Source organism: Pantherophis guttatus, chromosome 5 (assembly GCF_059756535.1).
Source record: "Pantherophis guttatus breed Tessera chromosome 5, ASM5975653v1, whole genome shotgun sequence".
Classification (NCBI taxonomy): domain Eukaryota; kingdom Metazoa; phylum Chordata; class Lepidosauria; order Squamata; family Colubridae; genus Pantherophis; species Pantherophis guttatus.
In genome coordinates, this window is record NC_142067.1 from 119835934 (window position 1) to 119849018 (window position 13085).

General features: G+C 41.4%; 1 protein-coding gene across 2 annotated transcripts in view; it reads left to right on the forward strand.

The window, feature by feature from the left end:
* Positions 1-305: 305 nt before the first annotated feature.
* The window catches only part of KLHL1 (kelch like family member 1), a 153843-nt gene continuing 141063 nt past the window's right edge, over positions 306-13085 (forward strand). For both annotated transcript variants that reach the window (XM_034416762.3, XM_034416772.3), the window contains exon 1: positions 306-1083. In XM_034416762.3, the coding sequence (XP_034272653.2) occupies positions 545-1083 (539 nt within the window). In that variant the 5' untranslated portion in view covers positions 306-544. The remainder of the gene's footprint in view (positions 1084-13085) is intronic.

Here is a 13085-nt window from a genome sequence, read left to right on the forward strand (position 1 = left end):
CCAGGGAGCCTCTAACACCCCCTCCCCTTGCTCAGAAAAGACCCTCGCTCGCCCGCCCACCCCCCCTCTCTCTCCCCCTCTACTCCCGTCTTCCCCGGTTATTAACCCAGAGCTTAAAAGCCCGGCAACTTTCCGCGCGGTTCCTCGGCTCCTCCTCCCCATCGGAGCGCAAAATACCGGGGCGCTCCAGGTGCAGCCTCCGCCGTTGCTGGCTGAAACGAGCGGTGGTGGTTGAGGGTGGGGTGGGTGGGGGGAGGCGGGAAAGCTAGGAGGAGGAGGAGGGGGGGCTACTACTTCGCGTAGCGTGCTTTCCTTCCCCTTTCAGTCGCTCGGCGGCAGCCCGGCTGCTTCCTGCGCCTCGGGCGCTGCGGACTCTCCGGCGCTGGGAGGCCCTGCCAGCCAGCCAGCCAGCCAGACGCTACCGGTTCGCCTTGTCTCCCCTCCGGGCTCGCTTCGGCTCAGCTCGGCCGGGACGCGCAAGGGCGCTGCTCCGGCCGAGCCGGAGAAACAGGACCCGAGCCAGCCTCGCCTCCGCCGCTGCAGGATGTCGAACTCGAGCAGGAAGGACTTTGACGTGAAGCACATCTTGCGCCTCCGCTGGAAACTGTTCAGTCACCCGGCGGCGCCCGCGGGCGGCTGTTTGCAACCGGACGGCAGCTTCGAGCACTGGGGCCCGAGCCAGAGCAGGCTGCTGAAGAGCCAGGAGCGAAGCGGAGGAGGAGGAGGAGGAGGCGCCTTCTGGAAGAAAGCCTCCTCCGCCTCGCCCTCGCAGTCCTCGGCAGCCGCCTGCCCGCCGCCCTGCGCCGTCTCTTCCTTGCCCCTCAACGGGACGTCGCTGCCGGCTACCCGGCTCCATGGGCTGGCCGAGCCGCAAGGCCCCCCGCCGGCCCCTCGCACCATCTTCTACGTCGAGTCTCTGGACGAAAGGCCAGGTGGAGGAGGAGGAGGAGGAAGCAGCGGGGGGGACTTCACTGAGTTCCCCCGCCCGGAGGAGAAGGCGCTGGTGCTGCGCGAAGTCAAGGGGGAGCCGCTGCCCTTCGCCGATGGAGGCGGCCGGGCAACAGGTGAAGGCGCCGCGCACAGGTAAGCTACCCAAGCGAGCGAGTGAGAGAGCGTTGCCCGGCCGGAGGAGCGCCCCTGGCCGGCCAAGGAAAGCCCAACCTCGCTCAGCTCCTCAGCCACGCTCCCCGCCTTGCGTTGCCCTATTTTGCTCAGTTGTGGGGAGAAAACCTTCCGAGCTCGGCCAATTTGGGAGCCAGCTTGACCCGGGACTTGGCGCGAAGATGGGTGGTTGAGTCGCCCTTTAGGAAACTGGATTTCTTATGGTCGGTTAAGCCAGTCGTTTCTCTGGCATCAGGTGAAAAGCGCCCCTCTCCCCCCAACTGCCTGCCAGTTCCTTTCCTTCACGTTGACTTTTGAGTAAACTGCGCAAAGAAGCAACTTGGCTTCTCCTCCTCCTCCTCTTCTCCTCCTTCTCCTCCGGGGATTAAAGAGGGTTTAAGAAGGCGTCCCTTCGGTCCGACCGTGCCTCGGTAGCGACCGAACTTCGGAGTCTTTTTGTCCCTGGAGAAGAATCGCACGGACGCCTGCCGATCTGGTGGGGAAGCCAATCGCTCAGACACACCAAGAATACAGTAGTTGGGTTTTTGCAGGAGTGCTATCTAAGCAGATGCTAGCAACGTTATGTCCAGTTGCTGTTGCGCAGGTATTAAAAGCACTTCCTAGGTTACTCCGTAGCGAATTGACCACCAAGCTGATAGATAGAGGCAGTCATTAAGCAGAGCTTGAAGCTCTCTTTTCAATCGCTCCAAGGGACAGTTAAGTCCCGTTTCAATCATTCTCATTGGCACCTACAACATTTCAAAACTCAAACTTTGCTTGAGTTGTACCAGAGTTGATCTGACGCTCAGGGAATGCCTTAATTCTCTTTGGGACTTCTAGAGAGTCAACAAATTTGTCTCTGTTTTCTTAAAGCTGAAAGAATGCTGAGCTTCTTGTGAGAAAGCACTCTGTGGTTTAACTTTTTTTCATCACAAGTTGATGTGCCCTGTCTAAAATAAATCCTCAACCGAGTTCTGCTTTGATAGTGTATATTAGTACTTAGGTAAGGTTTTTTTTTTTTTTTCTGGATCCAGTTTCTTGGGAGTGAGCCTTGGGTTTAAGTTGGATTTTTGTGCAGATTGTGTTGTAAACTGATGCAAATCGAAGGATTGCATGACCCAAAATGTCAACATTGTAAGATTTCAGGTGGCTTTCCTTACTTAAGCACATACATTAATTATCCTTATGCACCTACTTTAATTATCCTAAATTGCCACAGACACTATTTAGAGATTTATTGTACCCAAAAAAAGGGAGCGTTCTTAATTCTTGTGACTGTGTCCCAGAAAGTTATTAACATCTTGTCTCCCAAGCTCTCTTACAAAGCACCCAATAATATTATTCATTAGTTACAGCTTTGAAACTAATGATTCTCTCATCGTGGCTTCTGTTTCTAGTCAAAATTTAAAGAACTAAAATAAGTAAAACATTTATATAAGTTGGACTGCTATTGTACATGGACATTCATACATCTATGTACTCAAGATATTGATACAAAATGGAAAACTCCCTATTAGTAGTCCGAAGTTGCCGATGAAAAACGCATAACAAGGAAATTGTGTGAAGTTGTTTGTCTTATAAGAATTATGCATGGAAGTGCCTATGATTTCTGTATCCAATTTATTTTATTGATGAATTGAATGGACTTAGGAACGAGATAAAACTAACGGAAGGTCATTTAAAACAGAAGGGAAGTAGGAAAAAACAAGTTTACCGATTTGAATAGCCTGGTTCACTTGGAACCATTCCAGTACTGTTTTATACAAATTATTTGGAGATCTTTTGTTATTCCCAAAAAGTTGGAGTAAAAGCTTCATTAAAAGTTTCTGAATAAATATGCTGGTATAGAGAGAATTGAAAATCTGGTTTCTTTCTTTTTTTGGGGGGGAGGCTATTTATTTTAATTCTCTTCCATTCATTATACTCCCGGGATGACTTGAATTTCAAATTAGAGTTAGAAAGCACTTCTGTTTGTCAGATTCCCACCAGTTGATTTGATCAAAGTTAAGCATATTGAAACCTGTTTGCTTCAGCGAATATTGATATGCAATCTCACCTATTAAAAGCCAGGAGACTTAAAGATCCTTGACTAGAGCTAATATCAAAAGAAAAACCAGCCAAGCATAGCAGAAACAATATTTTATGTTGCTAGAAATAAAGGAATTTTAGGCCATGCCATTAGGATTTGCTGATGTATGTACTTTGTAGCCAAAATGTTTCTAGCACCTGTCATACAGCTAACCAAACCCTGGCGGAGTTGTCAGTGGTGTTTATTCAGGTGTTTAAATGATTGTTGATATCCTGAAATATTTTATTTAGAATTATGACATTTCAGGTGCATTAAATTTGTTTCACCGTTATGTCTATATCCACAGGGTGAAAATCAATCAATCCTTCCTTCCTTCCTTCCTTCCTTCCTTCCTTCCTTCCTTCCTTCCTTCCTTCCTTCCTTCCTTCCTTCCTTCTTTCTTTCTTTCCTTCCTTCCTTCCTTCCTTCCTTCCTTCCTTCCTTCCTTCTTTCCTTCTCTTTTTCTTCCCTCCCTCCCTCCCTTTCTTTCTTTCTTTTTCTTCCTTCCTTCCTTGTCTTTTCTTCCTTCCTTCCTTTTCTTTCTTTCTTTCTTTCTTTCTTTCTTTCTCTTCCTCCCTGCCTCCCTTTCTTCCTTTCTCTTTCTTTCTTCTTTCTTTCCTTCCTTCTCTTTTTCTTCCCTCCTTCCCTCCTTCCTTCCTTCCCTTTCTTTCTTTCTTTCTTTCTTTTTCTTCCTTCCTTCCTTCTCTTTTCTTCCTTCCTTCTCTTCCTTCCTTCCTTCCTTCCTTCCCTTCCTTCCTTCCTTCCTTCCTTCCTTCCTTCCTTCCTTCCTTCCTTCCTTCCTTCCTTCCTGATCCAGTATTAAGCTTTGGAGAGTGTTGAAACATATTTTCTAAATTGCCTAGTGAACTTTCTAATAATTAGAAATTTAGCTACTTTTCAATGACTTTAGGACATATAAAAGCAACAGTTTCTCAAAACATTCAAGTGAGAAGGTTACCCTCAAGTTCAGTTATGTTCAACTGACTGAGAGCCGCTTAATTTTTGAAAAACGTTTATGGTAGTGTTCCAAATGAATACAAAAGAAAAAAAAATCTGTGTCACTTCATTTGTCTTTCTTATTCACTGCTTGACCCCTTCACACAGAGTACATGCAATACCTAAACATTTTGAAGAAACTTAATGAATATTTTAAAAACATCAAACAGAAATTAATATAAATAGACCAAAAGGTAAACAAAACAGAACAACAGTGGGACAAAGTTAAGGAAAAGTTTCCTTCCACTTTCCCAAGTGCTTCATTTTAATGAAAACTAGGCTATGAAATTTAGGTCATTTATAGATTCCTTATTTTCAATATTATAACGCAAATTTCCAAGTTCCCATACCAAATTTGCGGCTACAATACGTTCCCTCTAATGTATAGTGCACATACAGTAGTGGCCAAAATTGTGGAAACCTTTTGGGAAAAGTGTATTTTTGAGATTTGGTGGATAATAACACCACATATTTTTTTTGGGAGTTTCGAGATAATCCTATTCCACTGCTGGAATGGCCTGAGAATAACCCAGATCTTAACCCAATTGAAAATTTACAGAGCTGACTTGTTAGTCAGAAGAAACCCAGCAATAAACCCCAGTTAATAGAAGCCATCATTCAATCTTGGTTTCATATTAGAACAGCTGCAGAACTAAAAGACTTGGTTCACTCCATGGGAAGACGTTGTAAGGCCATAATTCATGCTAAAGATTACCCAACTTAAGTATTAACTGACGGTGATCATTTTTGTATATCTCATTTTTTCTGTGGTGATCATTTTTGTATATCTCGGTTTTTCTACATGTTTCACTTTCCTTCTTTATACTGTAACTGCTATTCTAATAGTAAATCCTTCCTAAAAGTTATTGCATTCCATTCTTGATTAAATTATCTTTCCATTGATATATAATTTTATGGTACGATTCCCCCCAAAAAGCGGTGTTATTAGCTACCGTATTTTTGGGAGTATAAGACGCACCAGAGTATAAAACACACCTTAGTTTTTGGGGAGGAAGATGAGAAAAAAGCTGATTGGCAGGTGGATCGACCTCCTGGAATACCCCCAATCAGCTGTTCCCAGAGGTGAATTTTAGCAACAGGTTCCTTGGTTGGGAGCTCTGTGCCTTGCTTTTTTTTCTGCCTCTGAAACTTCTGAAACTCCATTTCAGAAAAAAAACGTTTTTTTCCTGCCTCTGAAAGCCTCTGAAACAGAGCTTCAGAAAAGAAGCCTCTGAAGCTCTGTTTGGGGGCTTTTTTTTACTGAAGCTTCATTTCTGATGCTATTTTTAGCCTCTGAAACCTCCATTTGAGAAGCTGGACGGGGCTACATTCGGAGTATAAGATGCACCCAGATTTTCACCCTCTTTTTTTGGGGGAAAAGGTGCATCGAAAAATATGATAGTTTTAGAAAATACCCTTTTCCCAAAAGGTTTCCACAATTTTGGCCACTACTGTAGCTTGTAACACTACAAGCTTATGGCTTAACTCTCAAGATGCTGTTCGCTTATGCAGAATAGGCTAAAAAGAATGGTCCTGGATGGGAGATTAACTCTTTCATTGCTTCCTGGACTATGAAATGTAGCAAGTGAAATTTCTTTAAAAGAAAAAAAAAATGTATAAATGATCCTGTCTAGTATGCTAGCTGTTCCGGTTTGATCAACTTTTCTGTTCGGAAAACAGGAAAGAATGGCTTATTTTGTTGAGCCGAGTAGAATGGCCCCATGCGAGTCCGTGGGAAAAAAAAAACCTCAGCTCCTTTGCCAAGCTATGCAAGCGAGGAGTCTTCTTTGAGCAATTTTTCATGCATATAATGATACACGAATCAATTTCAAGGCAGTGAAGCTGAGAAGTTGATTTTTTTTTTTTTCATACTTCTTTGGACTTCTTTTATTTGAAAAGTTTTGCAGGTATTCAATATTATTTTTTTTCCAAATTGCAGGGAGCATCCGAGCGTTCATAAGCATGTTGGGTGAGTCTATAGAATGACAGTCATGAAGTTAAAGCCTTCTAGGATGGATTGGTTCAGTTGCATTTTTTTAAAAAAACACAATTAAATTCAATTCAATTAAAAATATGATAGAACGTGACTTGATATTCCTTTGCAAGATCAGTAGGCTAGGATGGCCCAAAGGCTCCGATATCTTGACATCACAGGCATAGATCTGTGAGTGTGTTTCACCTTAACAACTAATTCCCACCACACTGTCAAATAATTTACTAAGACTGTATTACTATTATTCTTCCCTTCCTTACTAGTATCTATCTCTTCCCACTTATTACTATAGCCATGTTGCTTGTATTTTTCAATTTATATTGTTTTTATTTGTTTCCTAATATGATTTGATAACTTATTAGTAACCTTGACTATCACTAAGTGTTGTATCTTTTTATTCTTGATGAGTGTATATTATTCTCCTTAAGTACTCTGAGAGCATATGCACCAAGACAAATTCCTTGAGTGTCCAATCACACTTGGCCAATAAAGAATTCTATTCTATTCTATTCTATTCTATTCTATTCTATTCTATTCTATTCTATTCTATTCTATTCTATTCTATTCTATTCTATTCTATTCTATTCTATTCTATTCTATTTTTTTTATTGAAAAGTTTTAAAATGTTTTACAAACAAATTCCCCCCTTCCCCCACCCCTTCCCCTCTCCCTCCCCCTCACCCCCGACTTCCCAGAGCAAAATACAGGGTATTGCATTTAACAAACATAATCTAACATAAGCAAACTAACTATAAACTCTTAACTTCCCCTTACTCTTTAACTCCGCCATAGGTACTAAAATATCAAAGTAAAAAGAAAAATCATCTGAATATTTCAGTACGATTTGATAGTACGATTTGATAGCTTATTAGTAACCTTAACTATCACTAAGTGTTGTATCTTTTTATTCTTGATGAGTGTATATTATTCTCCTTATGTTCACTGAGAGCCTATGCACCAAAGACAAATTCCTTGTGTGTCCAATCACTCTCGGCCAATAAAAAATTCTGTTCTGTTCTGTTCTGTTCTGTTCTGTTCTATTCTGTTCTATTCTATTCTATTCTATTCTATTCTATTCTATTCTATTCTATTCTATTCTATTCTATTCTATTCCATTCCACTCCACTCCACTCCACTCCACTCCACTCCACTCCACTCCACTCCACTCCACTCCACTCCACTCCACTTCATTCTATTCTATTCTATTCTATTCTATTCTATTCTATTCTATTCTATTCTATTCTATTCTATTCTATTCTATTCTATTCCATTCTTCTCGGGGGGAAAAATCTGGATAGGAAAAAACGGTTTACCAGGAAACTTGATTCTTTCAAGTAAACATGCAGAATTATGTGTTGTAAGTTTGCTTCAGGCATCCCTGGGGTCAGTAAGATGCTTGAAAGCAAACGGAAACCTCAGGACGATTCAGTTCTATTTCATTCACTTCCTGAGAATGTCTCCAAGAACATGGCTGCTACGTTTGATAGGCTTTTTAAAGTCCTCAACGTGACACAAAAAAGACTAGAGGCACTTGTAGCTTTGCACATTTTTCTGTTCCTGGCTGAACAACTGTTGATGCTCCTTCAAAAACAACCAGATCTGTTTGAGGTGGGATAGCACTGGGCTAGGCTGCAAGATTCAAAGGATCACGTTATGTCACATTTTAGAACTGGCGCCGATTCTGTTTCAAGAGTTTTCTGCTCCTGACTTCGTATGACTGCTTATCTCTTTCCTTAGAAATGTTTCGAAAAGATCCAACTTCTTTGGTCTTTTGATAGAGCAAAGAGGTATGTGTGTGTGTCTTTGGGTGTCTCTCTCTCTCTCTGTGTGTGTGGTTGTATCAGTAAAGACATTGAAGCAGGGGGAAGAAAATGGAATCCATCTTCCGTGCTACAGCTTCATTATATGCTAGGAATCACTTGCACTTTGTCTCAACTTAAAATGTGTCCCAACTACTATAAACCTTGAAAACAGCTTGCGATAAATGGATATAAATCCCCTTTGCTTCCACCAGTACCTGGAGCAGGACCTGGTAGATTGTGTGCTGGTTTAAGTATACAAATATCAGCTAAGCTACATTCAATCATTACACACACTTAAGAGCCAATGGAACGCTATGCAATGTCTGTGCTGTTAAAATTCAATAATGCTCTGTTATTATTATTGATTCATGTTTATCTTCCACCATCTCAAAACAGATCTCAATTTAGCAGCCTTCAGAATAACTGTAAACCTTCCATAAATAACATACTCTTTTTTTTTAATTTCCATTTTACATAGTTTATTTCTTTTTTTCAATTAAAACAAAACTTTATTAATTGTTAAAAAACATTTAAAACATACAAGTTTCTCTCAATCAAGAAACAAATTCATATATACAGTACATAAACTTCACCTATTGACTGATTTCCATTATTCTATATACATATATTGTGTATATTACATGTACATATATACAAACATACAGCAACATATTTCATATTCTATCCCTCTGACAGTGCTGTTTTTAGTTATATTAATTTCTTCTAAATTTCATCTCTACCCATTTCCTTTCCTCTGGTTTATCCATTGGTACCATCTATTCCATATTGCATAATATTTTGAGTCCTCCTTATCCTGTAACTCTAAAGTTAGTTTGTCCATTTCTGCACATGTATATATTTTTTGTATTAGTTCCTGGTCAGTTGGCAGTCGGTCACTTTTCCAAAATTGTGCTAACGCTAATCTAGCCGCCGTGATTATATGAAGCATTAGGTATTTTATATCATTTCAGATGTTCTTTTTAATCATGCCTAATAGAAAAATCTCAGGTTCTAATTCAATTTCATAATCTGTTATTTCTCTTATCCATGTTCTTACCTTGTTCCAATATTTCTTAATTACTGGGCAGAGCCACCAAGCATGGTAAAAAGTTCCCTGTGTTTTCCTGCACTTCCAACAGATCGGGTTTACATAACATACAATAACATAGTCTTAAGATAGGTATCTGCAACCTGCGGCTCCGGAGCCGCATGTGGCTCCTTGGGCCCTCTGCTGTGGCTCCCTGTTGGATGGCCCCACCCCTCACCCTCCCCTCCCTGTCACTCCTCACCTGGCCTGAGAAGGTAAGGGCGACGGCGGGGGATGGAGAAGCGGCCGGGGCAGAGACAGAGAGATACAGAGAGAGGGGGAGAGAGAGGGAGGGGTAGGGAGGGAGAGAGAGAGATATCTCAAAAGGGTTTTGTAGTTCCCATTGTTTTTTAACAACCGGTTCTCTGCCCTAATGACCAGCTGGGTAGGCGTGGCTGGGGGGGTCATGTGACTGGTGAAAGTGAGTGATGTCAAGTTGGCCACGCCCATCGAGGTTTTGTGGCTCCCGGTGTTTTCTTTTCTGTGGGAAACGGCTCCAAATGGCTCTTTGAGTGTTTAACGTTGCAGACCCCGATTTAAGATAATTGGGAGTTTTTTGCCTAACCCAAATCCACATTGAGTTACAAAATAAGTTTTAATATCACGAATTATAATTTCCAGTTATAAACAAGGAATACAATGTTACTTTCCCCCCTATAATATTGCAATGGGGGAAAAAAAGGAAAGAAATATTTTTCCTTCCCCGCTTCCCTAGAATTCACATATTTCTTTTTTTTTTTTTTTTCTGACTTATCTTAGAAGGAAGGACCATCTGGGGACGCATTTGCAGTTTTGAGAAATGTGGTGGGAAGTCTTTTTTTTTTTTTTTTTTTAAACTGTCTGGCAAGAGGTTTTGCCATGGCAAGTCACAAAATGCCTCCTTAACTGGAAGATTATCCAATGGTCAACATGTACCCCAGCATAAGATTTATGAAGTCAAAGTCTTTTCTATAAATAAAAATGCTTCAAGCTGTTGCTTTGCTGTATACAACATGTGCTTCGTGTTTGCCTTTTTAAAGTGGGAGGGGATTTGAGAGATGCTTGAAGATTTGCCTTAACCAATCAGTATCTTACAATTGGTTGATTGATTAATTATGTGCCATCAAATCAATGTCAGCTGTTAGAGATCCCGTAGATAGCTTTTCTCCATCATCATCTATCCACAATTTAACAGAATAAGAGAGTTCAAAGGGACCTTGTCCAACCCCTTGCTTAAGCAGGAAACACTATACTATTTCAAATAAATGGTTGTCCAATCTCTTCTTAAAAACTTCCAGTAGGAGAGCATCCACAACTTCCAAAGGAAAGCCATTCTATTGGCTAATTGTTCTCACTGTTAGTTAGATTCCTTTATTGTCATTGCATCTCGTACAATGCCATCTTCAGTGTACATCATACATAGGTAAAGATAAAGGTAAAGATAAAGGTTCCCCTCGCACATATGTGCTAGTCGTTCCTGACTCTAGGGGCCGGTGCTCATCTCTGTTTCAAAGCCGAAGAGCCACCACTGTCTGAAGATGTCTCCATGGTCATGTGGCCGGCATGACTAAACGGCAAAGGTGCACGGAACACTATTACCTTCCCACCAAAGGTGGTCCCTATTTTTCTACTTGCCTTTTTTACATGCTTTCGAACTGATAGGTTGGCAGAAGCTGGGACAAGTAACGGGAGCTCACCCCGTTATGCGGCACTAGGGATTCGAACCACTGAACTGCCGACCTTTTGATCGACAAGCTCATCGTCTTAGCCACTGAGCCACTACATCCCATATATCATACATAAGAAAACTATAAAAATAAAACAAAACACACATCCTTCACATTCTATACAATTGAATTAAAAACCCCTGATACTGCATTAATATTATACTATACAGTAGAGTTCAATAGAGTTACTGCTCTGAGATAGAAGATGTTTTTCAGCCTATTTGTCCTTGTTTTCATTGGCCTGTACCATCTGCCTAATGGTAATAGTTAAAAAAAAGGGTACCCAGGATGAGATGGATCTTTAAGGATGTTTTGAACTTTCTTAAGGCAGCGGGAGCTAATAAAGCTCTTCCAAAGAGGGAAGAGGGCAACCAATTATCCTCTGGGCAAGGAAATTGCTAACCCTCTGGAGTTAAGGAAATTTCTTCTTTGTTCTAAGTTGCTTCTCTTCTTGATACGTTTCCATCCATTGCTTTTTGTCCTGCCCTCAGGTGTTTTGGAGAACAGGTTGACTCCTCTCTTTTTCGTGGCAGCCCCTCAAATATTGGAACACTGCTTCCATGCCACCCCTGGTTCTTTTCTTTTCACTAGACTAGACATACTGAATTCCTGCAGCTGTTCTTCGTATGTTTCATCCAAAGATGCACTGTCACTGAGTCTATCTACCTTATTCATGGTCATTCTTTTTTTTCTTTCTTTCCTTCCACCTTTCATACCATCAAAGCGATCTTCAGAGATCTAGTTTTTTCCATAATATATCTGAAATAAGGTAATGTTACCCCAATCAACCACATAGATTGTAATCTACAGTGAACATCATGGTATATAACCTGGAACTGAATTTGTAGATACATCTTGTAGATGCATTTGTAGCTGTTATGCTATAACTTTGCCTTGTTTTTTTCTTTTTTCATTTAATTACTTATATTGAAATATGTCATCTATTTCTCTCTCTCTCTCTCTCTCGCTCTCTCTCTCTCTCTCTCTGTGTGTGTGTGTGTGTGTTTGTGTGTGTGTAGCACACACTTTTTACAGTACTCTATGTCACCCACAGCAATTATCAGTGGCCCTGTTCTTAATTTTCAGAAGATAATTAATGAAATCAGACTTTTTAAATAATTGTATAAGCATTGGAATGCAACTAATATTGATTAAATTTAAGCTGTTTTTATAGGTACTGAAGAGAGAACTTTTAGAATCTTTCTTGGCTTTAATTCAGTCCTTGAATAAAATATAATTACTGCTTCTTCATCATTTTTCCTTGTTGGTGAATCTAAAATAGAATTTGTAAATAAAAGCAAGCACAATTACTCTTTTGTACGGGTGTCTAATCCTTATTTGTTTTATAAATAAGGTACATTATGATAAATATTTCAGTATCGCCATAGATCCAGCCTGAGACAGGAATGTCATTAGATGAGAATTAGCCTGGCAGAAACTATTTTCAAATTTTGTAATGTTTTCAGCTGTGGAAAGAACATAATGTTTAATCTACTTGAAATAAGCTTTCATGGTGTTTATCAATGAGCTCGCTTCATTTCCCAGGATCTGAGCTACATAAACAATAGAAATGGGCAACACCTGAAAGAAAAAGAAAATTGCCGGTTCAAAGTAATGTTTTCAAACTACCTTTTAGAACAAGGAATTAAGATTTGGACAACAGAGACCCAATCCTTTGGCCTATATATCTGATTCCCCTGGATTGTTCAGAAGTGTCTTTTAATTTGTATGGCACTAGCTTTGGAGCGCAAGTAAAGGATTTGGCCTAAGGCTCATTCCATGCCCGACTTCATCTGGCATATCGCTGTAGCAGGGGTGTCAAACTGGATTTCATCGAGGGCCGGATCAGCATTGTAGTTCTCCTCCATGGGCCAGCCAGTGGGTGGGTAGAGGGAAGACGGGACGGACACCTCCTGCAGCACCCTGTCGGCCAAAATGAGGCATGAGGGGGGATTGTGCAGTTCCCCTGTGCCCCGTTTTTGCCCTGGACTGCCTCCTGCAGCACCCTGCCAGCCAAAACAGGGCATGGGGAGGAGGGCCTTGTGTAGTCCCACTGCTCCACTTTGGCCGGCAGAGTGCTGCAGGAGCCCATCCAGGCCAAAAACAGGGTGTGTGGGGGCCATGCACATGTCCGCCCCTGCACCCCATTTTGTCTGCCAGAGGCACCGCGGGCTGGTCCTTTGCTATTTCCAGGCCAGCTCCATGGGACAGATTTAAGCACCCCTGCTCTGTAGGAACAGCTCTTTTGCAAAGTGTCAGCTATATGGAGAAAATGGGATTGTTCTCCCAATTCTGCTCTCCAACTCTGTCCAATGTGTAAAGAAAAAAAGCT